Source organism: Oncorhynchus kisutch, linkage group LG21 (genome assembly GCF_002021735.2).
Source record: "Oncorhynchus kisutch isolate 150728-3 linkage group LG21, Okis_V2, whole genome shotgun sequence".
Lineage (NCBI taxonomy): Eukaryota > Metazoa > Chordata > Actinopteri > Salmoniformes > Salmonidae > Oncorhynchus > Oncorhynchus kisutch.
Genome location: NC_034194.2, coordinates 7,046,185 through 7,069,453, shown reverse-complemented (window position 1 = coordinate 7,069,453; position 23,269 = coordinate 7,046,185). Strand labels below are relative to the sequence as shown.

At 42.3% G+C, this 23,269-nt stretch overlaps 1 protein-coding gene across 2 annotated transcripts in view; it reads left to right on the top strand.

Moving 5' to 3' along the window:
* The window catches only part of ttll7 (tubulin tyrosine ligase-like family, member 7), a 182,376-nt gene that overhangs the window by 36,603 nt on the left and 122,504 nt on the right, over positions 1–23,269 (top strand). For both annotated transcript variants that reach the window (XM_020455543.2, XM_031800718.1), the window contains exons 5-8: positions 7,687–7,754; positions 7,916–8,074; positions 20,891–21,113; positions 21,728–21,892. In XM_020455543.2, the coding sequence (XP_020311132.1) occupies positions 7,687–7,754; positions 7,916–8,074; positions 20,891–21,113; positions 21,728–21,892 (615 nt within the window). The remainder of the gene's footprint in view (positions 1–7,686; positions 7,755–7,915; positions 8,075–20,890; positions 21,114–21,727; positions 21,893–23,269) is intronic.

The following is a 23,269-nucleotide window of genomic DNA, read 5'->3' as shown; positions in this document are numbered from 1 at the left end:
GCTGAACATCCGACCTCTTAAACCCAAACCACTTCCATATTACTGAAAAAACATTGCTGCCCTTTTTGGGGATGATAGAGAGCAGTAGAGATACTCTGAATGATCGGCTATGAAAAGCCTACTGACATTTACTCCTGATGTGTTGACCTGTTGCACCCTCGACAACCACTGTGATTATTATTATTTGACCCTGCTGGTCATCTATGAACATTTGAACATCTTGGCCATGTTCTGTTATAATCTCCACCCGGCACAGCCAAAAGAGGACTGGCCACCCCTCATAGCCTGGTTCCTCTCTAGGTTTCTTCCTAGGTTTTGGCCTTTCTAGGGAGTTTTTCCTAGCCACCGTGCTTCTACACCTACATTGCTTGCTGTTTGGGGTTTTAGGCTGGGTTTCTGTACAGCACTTTGTGACATCAGCTGATGTAAGATGGGCTTTATAAATACATTCGATTTGATGATATCCTCACGAGAGGCTGAGTTGGCTTCCTCACTTTCCATTTTGGTGGAACTCTTACCGCCGTTACACTGCTGCGGCGTGGTTACAATTAGTGAAAGGCTGTCTAGGGTTGTGATTGGTGGATAACCTCTGTGCACGTGTTGTCACGCAATTGGGACATGATTAGACATTACCCTGAAAGAGAAGAGACAGTGAGATGCTGCGTTTGTAAAACGTTGTAACATTATAACAGAACCTTGATTCTTGCCATACAGGCATTTTCCATATCTATGCTAAAACACAGTCGAATATAACGGAAAAAAAACTTGATATATCGCCCAGTCCTAGGGGGAGGGTTCATCTCGGTGTAGGTGTTCCTAATGCTTGGTATGCTCAGTGTAGATTGTTAACTTTATTTCTAATTTGGCACACAAAAACTAGAGGCCATGAGTAACTTGGTCAAAAATAATGGCGCTGATTGGCCTATAGGCGGTGCTGTTATAAGCGGTCTCACTAAAACTCTCATCTGCCACCCCGTTTGACCTAGAGACTTGAAACTGTATATGTAGGTGTCTTTCCTCATGCTGATCAGATTTGCTTCAAGGACCCATCATGATAGATTTTCCTCCATCTTGGACATTTTGGAAAACCTTTTGAAAAACCTATTCTAATGAATCATAGGTCCAAATAACACCAGATTTATCTTAGTTTGAGGAAAGCTAAGGGATAGAGTTAGCGCTAGCAGTTAGCTACATACTTCTCCAGTCATACCAATTAAATGGAAAAATGCAGAGAACAAGGCGAAGTAATTTTAGATTGTCATTATGGAGACACCTATTGGATAAATGTGGGCACCTCTCTTCTGCAAAAAAAAAAGAAAGTGGTTGAGTGATTATTGGGCTAAATTATTTTGCTAGATCTGGCAACCCTGGAGTCTTGTGACACATAGCTCTACTTCCTTTCCACACACATGTTGCTTATCCCATTGTCATTTTATACAATGGCAAGAAAAAGTATGTGAATCCTTTGGAATTACCTGGATTTCTGCATAAATTGGTCAATACATTGTATCTGACCTTCATCTAAGTCACAACAATAGACACAAACTTAAACTAATAACACACATATTATTGTATTCAATATAGACAAGAAATAACATAATTAAAAAATTCACAGTGTAGGTTGGAAAAAGTATGTCAACCCCTAGCTATTCGAGTCAGGAGTCAGCTAACCTGGAGTACAATCATTGAGATGAGATTGAAGATGTTGGTTAAAGTTATACAAAACACTCACAAAATTTGAGTTTGATATTCACAAGAAGCATTGCCTGATGTGAACCGTGCGTCGAACAAAATAGTTATCAGAAGACCTAAGATAAAGAATTGTTGACTTGCATAAAGCTGTAAAGGGTTACAAAAGTATCTCTAAAAGCCTTGATGTTCATCAATCCACGGTAAGACAAATGATCTCTAAATTGAGAAAGTTCAGCACTGTTGCTACTTTCCTTAGGAGTGGCTGTCCTGCAAAAATGACTGCAAGAGCACTTTGCAGAATACTTAATGAGGTTAAGAATTAAGAAGAATCCTAGAGTGTCAGCTAAAGACTTACAGAAATCTCTGGAACATGCTAACATCTCTGTTGACGAGTCTACAATACGTAAAACACTAAACAGAATGGTGTTTATGGGAGGACACCACTGAAGAAGCCACTGCTGTCCAAAAAAACCCATTGCTGCACGTCTGAAGTTCGCTGTGGAACATCCAGCACCTGGACGGTCCACAGCGCTACTGGCAAAATACTCTGTGGACAGATGAAACTACAGTTGAGTTGTTTGGAAGGAACACACAACACTATGTGTGGAGAAAAAAGGCACAGCACACCAACATGACAACCTCATCCAAACTGTAAAGTATGGTGGAGGGAGCATCATGGTTTGGGGCTGCTTTGCTCCCTCAGGGCCTGGACATCTTGCTATCATCGATGGAAAATGTATTCCCAAGTTTATCTATATTTTAGGCTATCTGTCTGCCAATTGAATGTCAACACAAGTTGGGTGATGCAACAGGACAACGACCCAAAACAGAGAAGTAAATCAACAACAGAATGGCTTCAACAGAAGAAAATACACCTTCTGGAGTGGCCCAGTCAGAGTCCTGACCTCAACCCGATTGACCTCAAGAGAGCGGTTCACACCTGACATCACAAGAATATTGCTGAACTGAAACAGTTTTGTAAAGAGCAATGGTCCAAAATTCCTCCTGACCGTTGTGCATGTCTAATCCGCAACTACAGACAATGTTTGGTTGAGGTTATTGCTGCCAAAAGAGGGTCAACCAGTTATTAAATCCAGGGGTTCACATACTTTTTTTTTTACTCTGCACTGTGAATGTTTACACGGTGTGTTCAATAAAGACATGAAAACTTGTAGTTGTTTTTGTGTTATTCGTTTAAGCACACTGTGTGTGTCTATTGTTGTGACTTAGATGAAGGTCAGGTCAAATTTGATGACCATTTTATGCAGAAATCCTGGTAATTCCAAAGGGTTCACATACTTTTTCTTGCCACTGAACAACATATCTTGTAAAACAATTGTAGTTCCAATCCTTTAAGACCATCATTGGCTTACCTATGAATAAGTGACACACCTCACTTGGTCAAGCCCAGGGACGAGCCAGAGTTTCCCCCTGTTGCTTGCATAGTTTTATGACCCTTCAGTGCTGTCGTGTCACACCAAGTGAGAACGGACACGGTGAGCGCCTCAGCAACAGCCTGTGTACCATAAGGGGAGCAGGAAGTAGCTTTGATTTTACTTTAACTCGTTTCCTTGGTTCAACCCCCACGGCCCAGTGCTGCTTACACACTGCTCTGCTTCGGCATCCGAGAAGAGGAGATGGAGGGGAGGTTTGGAGACAAGGCATGTCAGAGACCCTGCTGTGTCCCCGGGCTCCTCCAGTACAACAGCCAGATCACATGAAGAGTGTGCCGGCCTGTCATAGTGCCAGTCACTTTATAATGGCAGACCCTCTCACTCTCATGCTCTCTCCAAATCAATTGTATTTGTCATATGCTTTGTAATCAGCAGGTGTAGACTAACAGTGAAAGCTTACTCACTGGCCCTTCCCAACAATGCAGAGTAATAATAGAAACATGATAAAAAGAGGAATAAATACACAATGAGTAACGATAACTTTGCTATATACACGGGGTACCAGTACCGAGTCGTTGTGCTGGGGTGCGAGGTAATTGAGGTAGATATGCACATATAGGTAGGGATAAAGTGACTAGGCAACATGATAGATAATAAACAGTATCAGAGTCAAAAGAGTTCAAATTAGATAGATAGTTAACCAATAGATACCCAGACTAACTATTTAGCAGTCTTATGGCTTAGGGGTAGAAGCTCTTCAGGTTCCCATTGGTTCCAGAATAGGTGCATCGGTACCACTTGCCGTGTGGTAGCAGAGAGAACAGTCTATGACTTTTTAGGGCCTTCCTCTGACACCTCCTGGATGGCAGGGAGCTTGGCCCCAGTGATATACTGGGCCGTAGGCACTACTCTCTGTAGCACCTTGCAGTTGCCATACCAAGCTGTGATGCAGTCAGTTAAGATGCTCTCAATAGTCACAATGCTCTCAATGGTGCAACTGTATAACTTTTTGAGGATCTGACGGCCCATGCCAAATCTTTTCAGTCTCCTAAGGGGGAAGAGGCGTTGTCGTGCCCTCTTCATGACAGTTGGTGTGTGTGGACCATGATCATTCTGTAGTAATGTGGACACAGAGGAACTTGAAGCTCTCAAACCGCACCACTACAGCCCCGCCGATGTGAATGGAAGCGTGCTTGGCTCTCCATTATCTGTAGTCCACGATCAGCTCCTTTGTCCTACTGACGTCCGTCAATTCAATTCAATGGGCTTTATTGGCATGGGAAACATATATTTATATTGCCAAAGCAAGTGAAATAGACAATAAACTAAATCATCTAAACAAGGGGAATAAACAATTAGAAATTAACAGTAAACATTTCAAATGTTATATTATTTCTCTATGTACAGCATTGTAACAATGTGAAAATAGTTGAAGTATGAAAGGGAAAATAAATAAAGAGATAAATATAGTTTATATTTACAACAGTGTTTGTGCTCCACTGGTTGCCCTATTCTTGTGGCAACAGGTCACAAATATTGCTGCTGTGGTGGCACACTGGAATTTCATCTCATAGATATGGGAGTTTATCAAGATTGGATTTTTTTTCTTCTAATTCTTTGTGGATCTGTGTAATCTGAGGGAAATATGTGTCTCTGATATGATCATACATTTGGCAGGAGGTTAGAAAGTGCAGCTCAGTTTCCACCTCATTTTGTGGGCAGTGTGCACATAGCCTGTCTTCTTTTGAGAGCCAGGTCTGTCTATGTCAGTCTCTCTCGATAACACAGCCATGCTCACTGAGTCAAAAGTTTGGACGCACCTACTCAATCAAGGGTTTTTCTTTATTTTGACTATTTTCTACATTGGAGAATAATAGTGAAGACATCAAAACAATGAAATAACACATGGAATAATTTAATAACCAAAAAGTGTTAAACAAATCAAAATCTATTTTATTTTTTAGATTCTTCAAAGTAGCCACCCTTTGCCTTAATGACAGCTTTGCACACTCTTGGCATTCTCTCAACCAGCTTCACCTGGAATGCTTTTCCATCAATCTTGAAGGAGTTCCCACATATGCTGAGCACATGTTGGCTGGTTTTCCTTCACTCTGCAGTCCAACTCAACCCAAACCATCTCAAATGGGTTGAGGTCGGGTGATTGTGGAGGCCAGGTCATCTGATGCAGCACTCCATCACTCCCCTTCTTGATCAAATAGCCCTTACACAGCCTGGAGGTGTGCTGGGTCATTGTCATGTTGAAAACAAATGATAGTGGGACTAAGCACAAATCAGATGGGATGGCATTTCGCGGCAGAATGCAGTGGTAGCCATGCTGGTTAAGTGTGCCTTGACTTCTAAATAAATCACTGACAGTGTCACCAGCAAAGCACCATCACACCTCCTCTTCTCACAAAGAACCGAAAATCTCAAATTTGGACTAAAGGACAGATTTACACCGGTCTAATGTCCATTGCTTGTGTTTCTTGGCAAGCAAGTCTCTTCTTCTTATTGGTGTCCTTTAGTAGTGGTTTCTTTGCAGCAATTCGACCATGAAGGCCTGATTCACGCAGTCTCCTGAACAGTTGATGTTGAGATGTGTCTGTAGCTTGAACTCTGTGAAGCATTTATTTGGGCTGCAATCTCAGGTGCAGTTAACTCTAATGAACTGATCCTCTGCAGCAGAGGTAAGTCTGGGTCTTCCTTTCCTGTGGCGGTCCTCATGAGAGCCAGTTTCATCATAGCGCTTGATGGTTGATGTCTTAAAGTAATGATGGACTGTTATTTTTCTTTGCTTACTTGAGCTGTTCTTGCCATAATATGGTATTTTACCAAATAGTGCTATGTTCTGTATACTTTCTTGGGGCTCTGTGGGGTCTGTTTGTGTTAGTACCAGCTGTCTGAAGGGACTCTTCTTTTGGCTCATCTCTCTGTAGGTTAGGGCTTTGTTATGGAAGGTTTGAGAATTCCTTTTAGGTGCTTGTAGAATTTAATTGCTATTTTCTAGATTTTGATAATTTGTGGGAAACATCCTAATTCTGTTCTTCATGCATTATTTGTTGTTTTACATGGTACACTGAGGATGTGTTTGCAGATTTCTGCATGCAGAGTCTCAATTTGGTGTTTGTCCCATTTTGTAAATTCTTGGTTGGTGAGTGGACCCCAGACCTCACATCCATAGAGGGAAATGGTTTCTATAACTGTTTAAGTATTTTTATCCAGATCCTAATTGGCATGCAAAATGTTATGTTCCTTCCGTAGAAGGCCCTTCTTGCTTTGCCTCTCAGATCGTTCACAGCTTTGTGGAAGTTACCTGAAGTGCTAATGTTTAGGCCGAGGTACAGTAGGTATTGTTTTTTGTGTACTTTAGGGCAACACTGTCTTAGGTGGAATTTGTATTTGTGGTCCTGGCAACTGGACATTTTTTGGAACACCATTATTTTTCTCTTCCTGAGATTAACTGTCAGGGCCTAAGTCTGACAGAATCTGTGCAGAAGATCTAGTTACTGCTCTAGGTCCTTCGTTGGAGACAGAAGCTCTCTCTCTCTCGTAAATAACTGAGACATCAACAGTGATGCTCAGTCAAAACAGTAACAAAGGTTTTTCAGAGGTCTTTGTGTTCCTTTGAAAATGGCCCCAACTGCATTTGAGCTCTCACTGCTGTGTGAACTTGACCTCCTCAGCTAGCGCCATGTGCTAGCCATCCATCTTCGGAATCAGCTATTTGATTACCCCGGACAGTAATGATCGATTAAAGCACTGCAGAGTCAAAGGGAATTAGGCATAGCTAAGTGAAGATACAGGAAGTGTAGGTTGGAACAAAACTGGTTGAACATTACTTCTGTAGGTTATATGCTCAACATGTCTCTCTGTGGCAATTGGAAGTATCACTACATACTTTGCATAGCTAGAATGATTCGACTTTCAGATGCAATAGTCTCATAAGCTTACAACAGAAAAAAGGAGAATAAAAGGAATCCCTGTGAACAAACGGTTTTGATTTTCACTCATGATGCCTCTCACATGCACAGCTTTCAGCCTAATTGTGAGATTTCTTCCAAATCTCAGAGCACCTAATTACATCTGTCTCGTATGTATAATCACGGATTCCTTTCACACACATGTTCGTGTTTATTTTCTTCATTCCTTCTTTCTCTCGTTCTGTGATTTACTTGGAAAGTTTGCTGTCAAGCTGCAGTTCATACGAGCCTAATTAACGCCCCCTGTTCAACCTCATTTGGTCAAAGAATACAGAAAACCCAGGCTTTTTTCTCTCTCCCACATTCAAAGCAATTCATTCATCTGTCACTGCCTACAATTGCCGGAGCTCCGATGCACAACCAATTACCTTACCCCTTGGAGTAAAGATTGATCGTCTTTTTTCGTTTTAAATTAAAAACGATGGGGTAAACTAAATAAAGATTAAGAAACGTCTAACAGTCACCTTTTGTTTTGAGTCTGTAATTGGGCATAAATGTCAGAACATTGTAATCTCACATCAGGGTTTTCTCTTTAATGTTACAATTTTGGGGGCGAAGTTGGAGGTAAACGGCACAATGGCCTCAAAAACATTATTATGTCTGCATGTCTTTTTCTGTAGAGAATTAACCATTTCCCTGGGATGGGGGAGATTTGCCGGAAAGACTGTTTGGCAAGGAATATGTCCAAGTAAGTGCTTTTCCTGTACTTTTACACCACTAAGTTGGTTACTAGTTAGTAATTGGCTAAGCATTATACAAACTTTGGGGTTTGTTATATAAACAATTTTACAGTGAAGATATTTATTTATCTTATTGTCCCCACTCCCTTTCTCTTCTCCCCGCACACAGAATGATCAAGAGCCAGCCTCAGGAGTACAGCTTTATTCCCAAAACGTGGATCTTCCCCGCCGAGTACTCCCAGTTTCAGAACTACGTGAAGGAGCTTCGGCGGAAACGCAAGCAGAAGACGTTTATCGTCAAGCCTGCCAACGGAGCCATGGGTCACGGGTAGGTCAAGGGTGGAGGGTGAGGATGGATTGTCGGGCCATTACAAGTGACTGACTGAGAGAAAGATAATAGGGGGGAGATGGCCCTGACATAAGCTTGGAAATAATAATGTGCCAGGGCCTCAATTATGTAATTCAGTCGAAAGAATAAAACAATTCTCATAGCAGGCCTCGTTTAGAACTTGCCAGGGCGGTCGGCGCCCTGGCAAGCCCATTCCCTGAAGGTCCCTGCATGTGATTGTTGAATCACCACAGATCACCTTGGAGATCGGGTCTGACTAGAAATATACCCTGCTGCCCCGGGCTGCTTCTATCTCTCCTTCAGAAGGCAATGGCAGCCAGTGTAGGCCAAATGCAGGGTCGTTATCACTGGGCACCAAACGCAAGAAGACGGCCTGGAACAAGGTGGGACTGTACCTGGACTTTTCCAATAACAAACGTACCTATTCGTTGTCTGTTGCAAAATGTTTTAAAACCTTTTCCGTTGCTGCACAAATGATCACGGCCCAGGTCGATCACAAAGTCCAAAGGGTCTTTCAAGTACCGTTTGTTGTGTAAAAAGTATAAGCCAAGTATTATGGCCCATCATTGCAATGATGTAAGACAAGAGTTGGCTACAGCTCAGACAGTATGCATACGAGGCTACCCTTTTTTCTTTTTAAATGGCTGATTCCTTTGGTACTCATTATTTCCAGCACTATGTAGACAATGTATAGGCTGTTTTTCAGGGTCTGTAGTATTGTAAATGCTTGAAAAGAAGCCTTTTCAGCCTTGTAGTATTCTAAGGGAGCTTAGGCTGGATTTTGACTTTGCACCAATAGATGGAGGTATTGAAGTGCGTATAACACTTATGTGTGTATTGGCCCACACTCATTTCTGTTTGTCCTTGTGGGATATGAGCAATACTTATGGCCCCATGCTACAGTCAGTAAGCCCTTATTTATTAAAAAATAAAAGCTGGCAACGGCTGAATTATTGCAATACATTAAAAAAGTGAAAGATGATGAGATTAGCTCGGCCATTTGGAGGGGGATGCGAGAGATTTAGATTTGAGAAACGCACAGCGTGACGCAGGAAATTAAGTTATATCTTCCCCAGTAATTTATTTTCAGTCTGAGAACTAAATGAAGTTATTGTTTGTGTCTGAACCGAAGCTTGTTAAAAAGTGTTGGGCTTAAACACAAGATCCCCACTGGTGCTAAATTAAACCCAGGTTTTGATTACTTGACATGTGTGCTCATCAATCATGTCCTCTAATCTATAAACGCTCCGGCTACAAATACTTTTTAACCCTGTCCACATCATCTATCTTTCTATCAAAGTTATACCACTGACTTCTCAGATCTTCATCATACTTTAGACCTACACTGAAGAAAAATATAAACTCAGAATGTGAAGTGTTGGTCCCATGTTTCATGAACTGGAATAAAAGATCCCAGAAATCTTCCATACACACAAAAAGCTTATTTCTTCTTCTTATTATTTTGTGGACAAATTTGTTTACATCCCTGTAAGTGAGCATTTCTCCTTTGCAAAGATATTCCATCCACCTGACAGGTGCGGCATATCAAGAAGCTGATTAAACAGCATGATCATTACACAGGTGCACCTGGGGACAATAAAAGGCCACTCTAAAGTGTGCAGTTTTGCCACACAACACAATGTCACAGATGCAGTTTTGAGGGAGCGTGCAGTTGGCATGCTGACTGCAGGAATGTCCACCGGAGCTGTTGCCAGAGAATTTTATGTTAATTTCTCTACCGCAAGCTGCCTCCAACGTCGTTTTAAAGAATTTGGCAGCACGTCCAACCGGCCTTACAACCGCAGACGACGTGTAACCACGTCAGCCCAGGACCTGTATCCTGGGCTGTATGGCAACTGCTCCGCCCAAAACCATAAGGCTCTCCAGAGGGTAGTGCGGTCTGCACAACGCATCACCGGGGGAAAACTACCTGCCCTCCAGGACACCTACACCACCCGATGTCACAGGAAGGTCAAAAAGACCATCAAGGACAAAAACCACCTGAGCCACTGCTATCATCCAGAAGTTGAGGTCAGTCAGGTGCATCAAAGCAGGGACCGAGAGACTGAAAAACAGCTTCTATCTCAAGGCCATCAGACTGTTGAACATCCATCACTAACATGGAATGGCTGCTGCCAACATACAGACTCAACTCTAGCTCACTTTTATAATGGAAATCAAGTCTCAAGCCACTCAAGTCTCAATCACCACTTTATTTAAAGAATGTGAAATGTCAGAATTTTAGTAGAGAAAAATATTTATTATTTCAGTTTATGTACACTCAATTAGTATTTGGTAGCATTGCCTTTAAATTGTTTAACTTGGGTCAAACGTTTCAGGTAGCCTTCCACAAGCTTCCCACAATAAGTTGGCTGAATTTTGGCCCATTCCTCCTGACAGAGCTGATGTAACTGAGTCAGGTTTCCTCCTTACTCGCACACGCTTTTTCAGTTCTGCCCACAGATTTTCTATAGGATTGAGGTCAGGGATTTGTGATGGCCACTCCAATACCTTGACTTTGTTGTCTTCAAGCCATTTTACCACAACTTTGGAAGTATGCTTGGGGTCATTGTCCAGTTGGAAGATCCATTTGCAGCCAAGCTTTAACTCTTTAACTCTTTAACTGATGTCTTGAGATGTTGCTTCAATATATCCACATAATTTCCCCCCCTCATGATGCCATCTATTTTGTGAAGTGCACCAGTCCTTCCTGCAGTAAAGCACCCCCACAACATGATGCTGCCACCCCCGTGCTTCATGGTTGGGATGGTGTTCTTCGGCTTGCAAGCCTCCCCCATTTTCCTCCAAACATAACGATGGCCATTATGGCCAAACAGTACTATTTTTACCTCATCAGACCAGAGGACATTTCTCCAAAAAGTACAATCTTTGTCCTCATGTGCAGTTGCAAACCATAGTTTGGCTTTTTTATGGCGGTTTTGGAGCAGTGGCTTCTTCCTTGCTGAGCGGCCTTTCAGGTTATGTCGATATCGGACTCGTTTTACTGTGGATATAGACACTTTTGTACCTGTTTCCTCCAGCATCTTCACAAGGTCCTTTGCTGTTGTTCTGGGATTGATTTGCACTTTTCGAACCTAAGTACATTAATCTCTAGGAGACAATACACGTCTCCTTCCTGAGCGGTATGACGGCTGCGTGGTCCCATGGTGTTCATACTTGCATACTATTGTTTGTACAGATGAACGTGGCACCTTCAGGCGTTTGGAAATTGCTCCCAAGGATGAACCAGACTTCTGATTTCTTTTGATTTTTCCCATGATGTCAAGCAGAGAGGCACTGAGTTTGAAGTTAGGCCTTGCAATACATCCACAGGTACACCTCCAATTGACTCAAATTATGTCAATTAGCCTATCAGAAGCTTCTAAAGCCATGACATAATTTTCTGGAATTTTCCAAGCTTTTTAAAGGCACAGTCAATTTAGTGTATGTAAACTTCTGACCCACTGGAATTGTGATACAGTGAATTATAAGAGAAATAATCTGTCTGTAAACAATTGTTGGAAAAATGGCTTGTGTCATGCACAAAGTAGATGTCCTAACCGACTTGTCAGAACTATAGTTTGTTATCAAGAAATTTGTGGAGTGGTTGAACGTTTTAATGACTCCAACCTAAGTGTATGTAAACTTCCGACTTCAACTGTATATACTGTACTCTATACCATCTACTGCATCTTGCCTATGCCGCACGGCCATCGTTCATCCATATATTTATATGTACATATTATTTTTCATCCCTTTACACTTGTGTGTGTATAAGGTAGTTGTTGTGAAATTGTTAGATTACTCGTTAGATATTACTGCACTGGCGGAACTAGAAGCGCAAACATCAGCTAACCATGTGTATGTTACCAAAAATGTTTCATTTGAACTGACCTCCACATCCGGCTTCTTCACCTGCGGGATCATCTCAGACCAACCACCTCGACAGCTGATTTAACTGAGTAGTATTTCTGTGTATAATTTGTATTTGTATTTATTAGGGATCCCCATTAGTTCCTGCCAAGGTAGCAGCTACTCTTCCTGGGGTCCAGCAACATTAAGGCAGTTATGCATTTTAAAAACATTACACAACATTCATAACAGATTTCACAACATATTAGGTGTGTGCCCTCAGGCCCCTACTCTACTACCACATATCTACAACACAAAATCCATCTGTACATGTGTGTGGAATGCGTATGTTATCATATGTTTGCATGCATGTGTCTATGTTTGTGTTGCTTCACAGTCCCCGCGGTTCCATACGGTGTATTTTAATCTGTTTATAAATGTAATTTTCCTTCTGGCATGAGTTACTTGATGTGGAATAGAGTTCCATGTAGCCATGGCTCTATGTAGTTCTGTGCACCTCCCATAGTCTGTTCTTGTCAGAAGGTGGGTGTAGCTGGTGCATGAAGTCAGGCGCAGGAGAGCAGAATGAGTGAGCAACTTACTTTACTAAAAATAAAGTCACAAGGTAAACATACACTTGACCAACAATAAACGGTAATCAATTACGCACGGGTGTAAACAGCACCCGTCGAAAACCAGCCATAACGTACCGAATGAATATAGAAACAATCACGCACAAAAACATGGGGGAAACAGAGGGTTAAATACATGAACATGTAATGGGGTAATGAAACCAGGTGTGTATAAAACAAAGACAACACAAATGGAAAATGAAAGGTGGATCGGCGATGGCTAGAAGACCGGTGACGTCGAAACAACAAACAAGGAGAGGGACCGACTTCTCCAAACAAGGAGAGGGACCGACTTCGCGGAAGTCGTGACAGTTCTGGACTTGGGGACTGTGTAGAGACCTCTAGTGGCATGTCTTGTGGGGTATGTGTGTCTGAGCTGAGTGCCAGTAGTTCAATCAGACAGCTCGGTGCATTCAACATGTCAGTACCTCTCACAAATACAAGTAATGATGAAGTCAATCTCTCCTCCACTTTGTGCCAAGCGAGATTGCAAGATTGACATGCATATTATTAATGTTAGTTCTCTTGTGTACATCCAAGGGCCAGCTGTGCTGCCATGTGCTGCCATTTTCCTAAGTCCCTCTGAACAAAGTCCAGGTGCGACAAAACTAGGGCCTGCTGGACCTGCCTTGTTGATAGTTGTCACGAACGTCGTCAGGGAAATGACCGGACCAAGGTGCAGCGTCGTGAGCGTACAATTTCTTTTAATGTTATAAATGTCGCCAACAAAACAAGAAACAACAAAAGTGAAGCTGACTAGGGCTACACAGGCCACTATAACACAGACAACTACCCACAAAATACAAAGGAAAAAAGGCTGCCTAAGTATGATTCCCAATCAGAGAGAGCGATAGACAGCTGTCCCTGATTGAGAACCATACCTGGCCAAAACATAGAAACAGAAACATAGAAATAAAGAAACTAGAATGCCCACCCTAGTCACACCCTGGCCTAGAGAAAAGCCTCTCTATGGCCAGGGCGTGACAGTACCACCCCCCCAAAGGTGCGGACTCCGGCCGTAAAACTTGACTTTAAAGGGGAGGGTCCAGGTGGACATCCCTTACGGCGGCGGCTCTGGTGCGGGACGTAGACCCCCCAATGCCTCTGGCTCCCCCCACTTTACTGGCGCCTCTGGTGCGGGGACCCTCGTCGCCAACCCCGGACCGGGGACCATCGTTGCGGGCCCCCGGACTGGGGACCCTCGTTGTGGACCCCTGACTGGCCCGTGGAGCAGGCACAGGACTCACCAGGCTGGGGAGACCTACTGGAGGCCTGGTCCTTGGAGGAGGCACAGGACGAACCGGGCTGTGGGGGAGCACTGGAGATCTGGGGCGTATCCTTGGCACCACTCTTCCAGGCTGAATGCCCACTTTAGCCCGGCACCTCCAGAGCGCAGGTACAGGTCGAACCGGGCTGTGGGGGAGCACTGGAGATCTGTTGCTTAGACCTTGCACCGCTCCTCTTGGCTGAATGCCCACTTTAGGCCGGCACATGCGGAGCGCAGGCATAGGACGAACCGGGCTGTCACAGCGCACCGGAGACACAGTGCGCAGAGCCGGCGCAGGACTCACCCGGGCTGTGGAGGCGCACTGGAGGTCTGGAGCATAGAGCTGGCACAAGACATGCAGGGCTGGGGAGGCGCACAGGAGGCCTGGTGCGTGGGGCTGGCACAGTCTTAACCAGACGGCTAGCATGCACCTCAGGACGAGTATGGAGAGCTGACTCAGGTGACATTAAACTGAGGACATGCTCCGTAGGGCGAATGTCATGCACCAACACAACAGCTCTCTCCTAACTCTCCCCTCCAATCTCCCCATCAACTCCTTAACTGTCTCTGCTTCACTCCCTTCACTCCCCTCCAAGTTCACCTTCTTCTCCCCGACTGGCTCTGGTTCCAACCTCGGCTCCGCTGACTGTTCCGTGTGCTCCCCCCAAACATTTTTTGGGGCTGCCTCTCCTGGACATGCTGCTTGGTCCTTTGGTGGTGGGTAGTTCTGTCACGAACGTCGTCAGGGAAATGACCGGACCATGGTGCAGCATATTGAGCGTACATTTTCTTTTAATGTTATAAATGTCGCCAACAAAACAAGAAAAAACTAAAATGAACGTGAATCTGACTAGGGCTATACAGGCCACTAACACAGACTACCCACAAAATACAAAGGAAAAAAGGCTGCCTAAGTATGATTCCCAATTAGAGACAACGATAGACAGCTGTCCCTGATTGAGAGCCATACCTGGCCAAAACATAGAAACAGAAAACATAGAAATAAAGAAACTAGAATGCCCACCCTAGTCATAAAAGCCTCTTTATGGCCAGGGTGTGACAATAGTACTGTTAAGAATGCAGAGCAGCACTTTATTATAGACAGATTTCTCCCCATGCAAGCTACTGTTGTATCAACATGTTTTGTAATAAAGCCCTTTTGTGGGGAAAAACTCATTCTGATTGGTTTGGCCTGGCTCCCCAGTGGGTGCGTCCCTGCCCAGTCATGTGAAATCCATAGATTAGAGCCTAATTCGTTTTTTTCAATTGACTGATTTCCCTTACTGTACATGGAGGATTTATAAAGCCAGGCACATTTAACAGTTAGGCTGTTAACTATATATAGTCTTAATACATTTAGACAATTATGGCAAGGGCTGTTTTCTCGTCTCCTAACTCAACTGCTGCCTCCAACCCATTGTTCTCAACACCTATATGCTGGGTAACTTTGCTATTATGCACATACTGTGTCTACATTGTCGAGGAAAAGGTGCCAATTCAACAGCACACTGATGTTTCAGAACCGCGGACAGCGACCTCTATCCAATGCAGGAGAAAGTTCATTTGTTATAAAATAATATGGTTTTTATTAGTGTTGCACCGTTTTTCTTATGTAATAACCATATCCAATTTCAGTAGCACATGTCTTAGGGTGGTGGACTGTGCCACCCCCACGGCCTCCACAATGGATTAGTCCACTCAGCCAGGTGAGAATCAGGCAGGTGTCTTGTACACCATGAAACTGCAAAAATATATATACTGTGTATATATATACAGTACCAGTCAAAAGTTTGGACACACCTACTCAATCCAGGGTTTTTCTTAATTTTGTATTATTTTCTACATTGTAGAAAAATAGTGAAGACATCAAAGCTAGGAAATAACACATATGGAATCATGTACTAACCAAAAAAAAGGAGTGTTAAACCAATCAAAATATATTTTATATTTGAGATTCTTCAAAGTAGCCTCCCTTTGTCTTGATGACAGCTTTGCACACTTTTGGCATTCTCTCAAACAGCTTCATGAGGTAGTCACCTGGAATGCGTTTGAATTAACAGGTGTGCCTTGATAAAAGTTCATTTGTGGAATATATTTCCTTCTTAATGTGTTTTAGCCAATCAGTTGTGTTGTGACAAGGTAGGGGTGGTATACAGAAGATAGTCCTATTTGGTAAAATACCAAGTCCATATTATGGCAAGAACAGCTCAAATAAGCAAAGAGAAACGACAGTCCATCATTACTTTACAACACAAAGGACAATCAATCAGGAACATTTCAAGAACTTTGAAAGTTTATTCAAGTGCAGTAGCAAAAACCACAAAGCGCTATGATGAAACTGTCTCTCATGAGGACCGCCACAGGAAAGGAAGACCCAGAGTTACCTCTGCTGCAGAGGATAAGTTCATTAGTGTTACTTTTCGCATCTCAACATCAACTGTTTAGAGGAGACTGCGTGAATCAGGCCTTCATGGTCGAATTGCTGCAAAGAAACCACTACTAAAGGACACCAATAAGAAGAGGAGACTTGCTTGTGCCAAGAAACACGAGCAATGGACATTAGACCGGTGGAAATCTGTCCTTTTGGTATGATGAGATTTTTGGTTCCAACCACTGTGTCTTTGTGAAACGCAGAGTAGGTAAATGGATGATCTCCGCATGTGTAGTTTCCACCGTAAAGCATGGAGGTGTCATTCTGTGGGGGTGCTTTGCTGGTGACACTGTTTGTGATTTTATTTAGAATTCAAGGCACACTTAACCAGCATGGCTTCCACAACATTCTGCAGCAATACGCCGTCCCATCTGGTTAGCACTTAGTCCCTCAATCATTTGTTTTTCAACAGGACAATGACCCAACACACCTCCAGGCTGTGTAAGGGCTATTTGACCAAGAAGGAGATTGATGGAGTGCTGCATCAGATGACCTGGCCTCCACAATCACCCGACCTCAACCCAATTGAGATGGTTTGGGATGAGTTGGACCACAGAGTGAAGGAAAAGCAGCCAACAAGTGCTCAGCATATGTGGGAATTCCTTCAAGACTGTTGGAAAAGCATTCCAGGTGAAGCTGGTTGAGTAAATGCCAAGAGTGTTCAAAGCTGTCATCAAGGCAAAGAGTGGCTACTTCAAAGAATCTCAAATATAAAATATATTTAGCTTTTTTTGATACTTCTTTGGTTACTACATGATTCCATATGTGTTATTGCATAGTTTTGATGCTTCACTATTATTCTACAATGTAGAAAATAGTAAAAATAAATAAAAACCCTGGAATGAGTAGGTGTGCCCAAACTTTTGACTGGTACTGTATGAACTGCTCGGCTAAAGAAATGTTTTGGACGACCAACAGCCTGTCGACCAAACAGTCGACCAGTTTACTAAATGGGTTCAGCCCTAGCCTGTACCATACCTCTATTCCATTGGATGTGATCAGGACAACATTAGAAAACCTTGTAAAAACATGGTTTCTGTCATGCCCTGACCTTAGAGCTTTTTATGTCTCTATTTTGGTTTGGTCAGGGTGTGATTTGGGTGGGCATTCTATGTTATTTTTTCTATGTTTTTGTATTTCTTTGTTTTGGCCGGGTATGGTTCTCAATCAGGGATAGCTGTCTATCGTTGTCTCTGATTGGGAACCATACTTGGGTAACTTTTTCCCACATGGTTTTTGTGGGTAGTTAATTTCTGTTTAGTGTTTTGCACCTTACAGGACTGTTTCGCTTTCGGTTATTCTCTTAGTTTTTTTTGTTATAGTGTTCCATTAAAATAAAAAGCATGAACACTTTGACCACGCTGCGCTTTGGTCCGATGATTCCTCATCTTCAGACGACAAAAACCGTTACAGTTTCCTAATTGTCCTGTTGTGGCTTAGTGCCTCCATACTTCCCTATAAGGTCCTACAGCCTCCATCCAGGCCAAAGCTTCTGTCTACCCAGAAAATCGTTGGACTTTGTAGTTTATATGAAAATACCAACTTTTCAAATACTCAAGCTAATTGAATTTAGAGTTTCAACTAAAGGTTATTATTTTCTATGAATTTCAAATACAGGTCTCAGAAAAACAAATAATATTACAAAATATTTTAAATACCTCTCAGAAAACAAAATAATATTTGAAGGTATTTGAAAATATGCAAGTTAGTTACAAACAAAACAAATACTTATTGATGGCTGCCAAATATTTGCTGAAGAACCAAAAACCACAACAAGCAGTTGAATTAGTCTAAATATATGATCATGACCACACAGTTTGGAGGGCTATCATATATGATGTCTCTCTTGCTGCTGGTGAGTCTCTGATGCACCTCTACGCAGACGACACCATTCTGTATACTTCTGGCCCTTCTTTGGACACTGTGTTAACAACCCTCCAGACGAGCTTCAATGCCATTACAACTCTCCTTCCGTGGCCTCCAACTGTTCTTAAATACAAGTAAAACCAAATGCATGCTCTTCAACCGATCGCTGCCTGCACCTGCCCACCCGTCCAGCATCACTACTCTGGACGGTTCTGACTTAGAATATGTGGACAACTACAAATACCTAGGTGTCTGGTTACTGTAAACTCTCCTTCCAGACTCACATCAAACATCTCCAATCCAATTCCTATTTCACAACAAAGCATCCTTCACTCATGCTGCTTAACATACCCTTATAAAACTGACCATCCTACCGATCCTCGACTTCGGCGATGTAATTTACAAAATAGCCTTCAATACCCTACTCAATAAATTGGATGCAGTCTATGGCACTGTGTGCCATCCGTTTTGTCACCAAAGCCCCATATATTACCCAACACTGCGACCTGTACGCTCTCGTTGGCTGGCCCTCGCTTCATACTCGTCTCCAAACCCACTGGCTCCAGGTCATCTACAAGACCCTGCTAGGTAAAGTCTCCCCGTATCTCAGCTCGCTGGTCACCATAGCAGCACCCACCTGTAGCACGCACTCCAGCAGGTATATCTCTCTGGTCACCCCCAAAACCAATTCTTCCTTTGGCCGCCTCTCCTTCCAGTTCTCTGCTGCCAATGACTGAAACAAACTAAAAAAATCTCAAACTGGAAACACTTATCTCCCTCACTAGCTTTAAGCACCAACTGTCAGAGCAGCTCACAGATTACTATACCTGTACATAGCCCATCTACAATTTAGCCCAAACAACTACCTCTTCCCCTACTGTATTTATTTATTTTGCTCCTTTGCACCCCATTATTTCTATTTCTATATCGCACATTCTTCCACTGCAAATCTACCATTCCAGTATTTTTCTTACTATATTGTATTTACTTCGCCACCATGGCCTTTTTTTTGCCTTTTACCTCCCTTATCTCACCTCATTTGCTCATATTGTATATATACTTATTTTTCTACTGTATTATTGACTGTATGTTTGTTTTACTCCATGTGTAACTCTGAGTTGTTGTATGTGTTTGAACTGCTTTGCTTTATCTTAGCCAGGTCGCAATTGTAAATGAGAACTTGTTCTCAACTTGCCTACCTGGTTAAATAAAGGTGAAATAAAATAAGTATAAGAATCTTAATATTTAATCTAGAATTAAATACCTGAGGCTCGTGGAATCATCTCAACATTAGAGTAGACCACTTTTGCCGTTTAAAAATTATATATTTTCATATATTGAGAAAAGGTCATTTAGTAACACTTGGCATCAAGTTCTTATACAGGTGTAGCAACTTTGGGATTACTACAATAGTAACATTGTTGTTACATAGGACTTTGGAATTGCTTTATGATTGCATAACAATACATACAAGTCACTGTTCCTCTGATGTACAGTAGTTGCTAAAAGCTCATTGCTATGCAATTAAAATGCAATTACCAAAGTATTATTTAACAGCATGCTAATAAAATGTTCCAAAAGTAATTAAAGTGTTATTACACAGGCACAAGACCAGTTCATGTTAATTGCTGCCAAGAATGCTAACGGTAACAACATTTGTCTATTAACTGTGTAAAGGAAACAAAATATCAACAAAAAAACTGCATTCTTGAATGAACTACAGCCAAGGTAGATGGAAAATCATGTTTGTTTGTATACTGAGTAAACTATCTCTTTAAAGATGGTATAGAGGTTAAAAGCTTCCATCTTTCTGTTTGCAATGTTTGGAAATGGCTTTTAATTGCTCTGCAGTATTTTCAGGTGTCATAATATCAATTGCAGCTTTCAACCTTTTCAGTGGCATGTTGAAAGAGTCATACAGTAGTTGAGCATCACTCCTTATTTATAGGTATCAGTACAAAATATCATTGGTTTGACTTGATTATCTACACCAGGGGCAATGGACATCCAGGAGAATGGACATTTACAAAATGTTAAGATATAAATGTATCATGTAGATCAAATATGATCTAATGTCAGATAGATTTGAATAGTATAGGAAACAATGTTATACTTTCCACAAAGCATATTTAAAAGTATATTTATATTTACTTTACTATTTGTCTACTCCCATGAAACAAAAATGGGGGGATGCACCAGTATGTAACCAATTTAGCTCTGAGTGATGGTGATATGTTTTAGCCTGGACCAAGTTTTCTTAAGGGTGGCTGTTTGGAAAACACTCTCACCCCCACTCAATGGCCACAAGTCAGGCTAACTGGGGGGAACTGCAGCCTGCATACTATAACCCCTGAGTGCCAGTGACAAGAGACCAAAGCAAATAAATGAAAGAGGTTGAAATGGACAAGCATTTGATGTCGTTTACTGCTCCCAAGGATGGAGTTTGTAGCTTTTGGACTGTTTGCTTTGACCAAAAATGTAAATCTTACAATCCACTCCAGATGCTGCACTAGTGCTCATACAGGCTTCCATTTAAGTTATTCGTAGGACTTTATGTGTTTGTATATTTGTGTAGAGCACTTGTAATCCGGAGGATTAGTGAGAGAGATTTGGCCTTACCTTTTCTTTGTCCTCATTCATATAGAGCATATTTTCTGTTTCCAAATTCTCAATACACTTGAGGATTTGAAGCTACGTCAATAAAAGTAGTGGGAGACAAAGTCCTTATGTTGTTGTTCTTCTGTCAGGATCTCCTTGATACGAAACTGTGAGAAGCTACCGGCTCAAGCTCAAGACCACTTCATAGTGCAGGAGTACCTAGACAAACCGTTCTTAATGGAGGGCTACAAGTTTGACCTCAGGATCTACATCCTTGTAACGTCCTGTGACCCTCTACGCATCTTCCTCTACAATGACGGCCTCGTCAGGATGGGCACCGAGAAATACCACACACCCAACGAGGCCAACCTGGTGAGTGTGAAATACACACATGGGGATGCACATACACACAGGCACATACATACACACACACTTACGGAAATACACACACACTATAAAGGGCATATGGTGCCATTATCCGATGCAGCCCATGACTGCCAGCCTGTTACTGTATCAGGGAATAGAGTGACCATGGTATTACTGCCATGTAGGCAGGGATATCTTGTCTTCTTGTTTGAGATGCTGCCCAACTACAAATGGTATTGGTCTTAGTACCAAAGTTTTTTTTGTCAATATACTGTTATCATTGGCTTTATGAACAAAACATACAAAGAGAAAAAAGACAAGGACATACTGTATTTGTATCAATATGCAGGGTTAATTAAGCAATTATAAGCAAAAGGAGTGAGTAAGAACGACAGCAATGTAGCACACATTTTGTTAACTCTGACCCGGGCCCGAATGGGTCAATATTTAGGATGGGTCAATATATTAGTTTGGCTTTTTAGATCACAATGAATATGATTTAGATGGACAGAGGGGATCTGATCCTAGATCAGCACTTCTACTCTGAAACGCTTGATACATACTGAACTAGGGATTTGAAATGATTCAATCATTCATTAAACCCCCTACTCTCTCCACAGAGCCAGCTGTACATGCATCTAACAAACTACTCCGTCAACAAACACAACGAGAACTTCGAGAGGGACGAGACGGCAGACAAAGGCAGCAAGAGGTCCATTGGTTGGTTCACTGAGTTCCTGCGCATGAATGATTACGACGTGGCCAAGTTCTGGGGCGATGTTTCCGTAAGTGTGAGCACAGGTACACAGGTACACACGCACACACACACACACACACACACACACACACACACACACACACACACACACACACACACACACACACACACACACACACACACACACACACACACACACACTGAGCATCCGCGTACCATTCCAGTTTCGGCCAAGGTTTGAAGACTTTTGTTATGACAGGGATTCAACGACCTCCAGGCTTGTTTGGCTTTTGGATGGGCGAAACAAAACAAGTGGAGGCGTCTCTTGGAAGTCTCACATACTCATTCTGCTTGCGGTTTGTCCATCCAAACACCTTTCTCCAGTATCTTTCATCTTGTCTGAATCGGGGCGTTAGTTTGGTTTGCGTTCTCTCTCTTAAATCTTGCTTGGTGCAGCTGTTTCTCAACTCCTCCTGTAGTAATCTGTTATTATCTATGCATACATGTAGTCACTTTAAATAACTTTAAATAACTCTCCTACATGTACATATTACCTCTACCTCTACTAACCGGCACATTGACTTTGTACCGGTACTCCCTGTATTAAGACTCGCTATTGTTATTTTACTGCTGCTCTTTAATGACTTGTTCCTTTTATTTCTTATTCTTATTCGTATTTTTTAAACTGCGTTGTTGGTTAGGGGCTTGTAAGTAAGCATTTCACTGCATGTGACTAATACAATTTGATTAGAATTTAATCATCTCTCCACTGTATACCCCTCAGTCCTCCATTTTTATTTTCATTCTATCAGCCTTCATCCCTTTTCAATCCGATTGTTTGTTTCTCACCCTCAAATCAAACACCTTTCCTCCCTCTTGAATTCCTGCCTCATATTTTCTCCTCTAGCCTCCAACATCCCCTAGCTTTGAAAACTTTTACTTCTGTCTTTACTTACTTACTCTCATCCCCATTTTCTCCTAATAGGAAGCCTTATTTAAACTCATGGAGCCAATTTACCCTCTAATCCATGTCTTCATAACTCTCGGTGTGTCCGAAATATCTCTCCTTTCTCCAGGTTTACAATTGTTCACTTTCCTTTAAGGATTTGAAAGGAAATGACTGGTTCATACACCAATCCAATGCTTTCAAATTTGTAGGTAGTAAAGAAGGAGTGCACACTTCAGGAGAAAGGAGATGTTATTGGGACACACCCTTACTCTATCCACCTCCCCCTCTCGGCATCCCGCTGTTGTTGTGTCCAACATTTTCATGTATCACCTCTTTTAACCTCTTGCTCTCTCATCTCTCCCCAAAACGTGTACTTTTTTCTGTCAGTCTGTTCTGCTGACACCTCCGCTTCAGACATCCCTCCACTTCTCCCTCTTGATCCTCTTTACCTCCCTCTGTAGTGACATGATGCTGTACTGTTGATGTGAACATTGT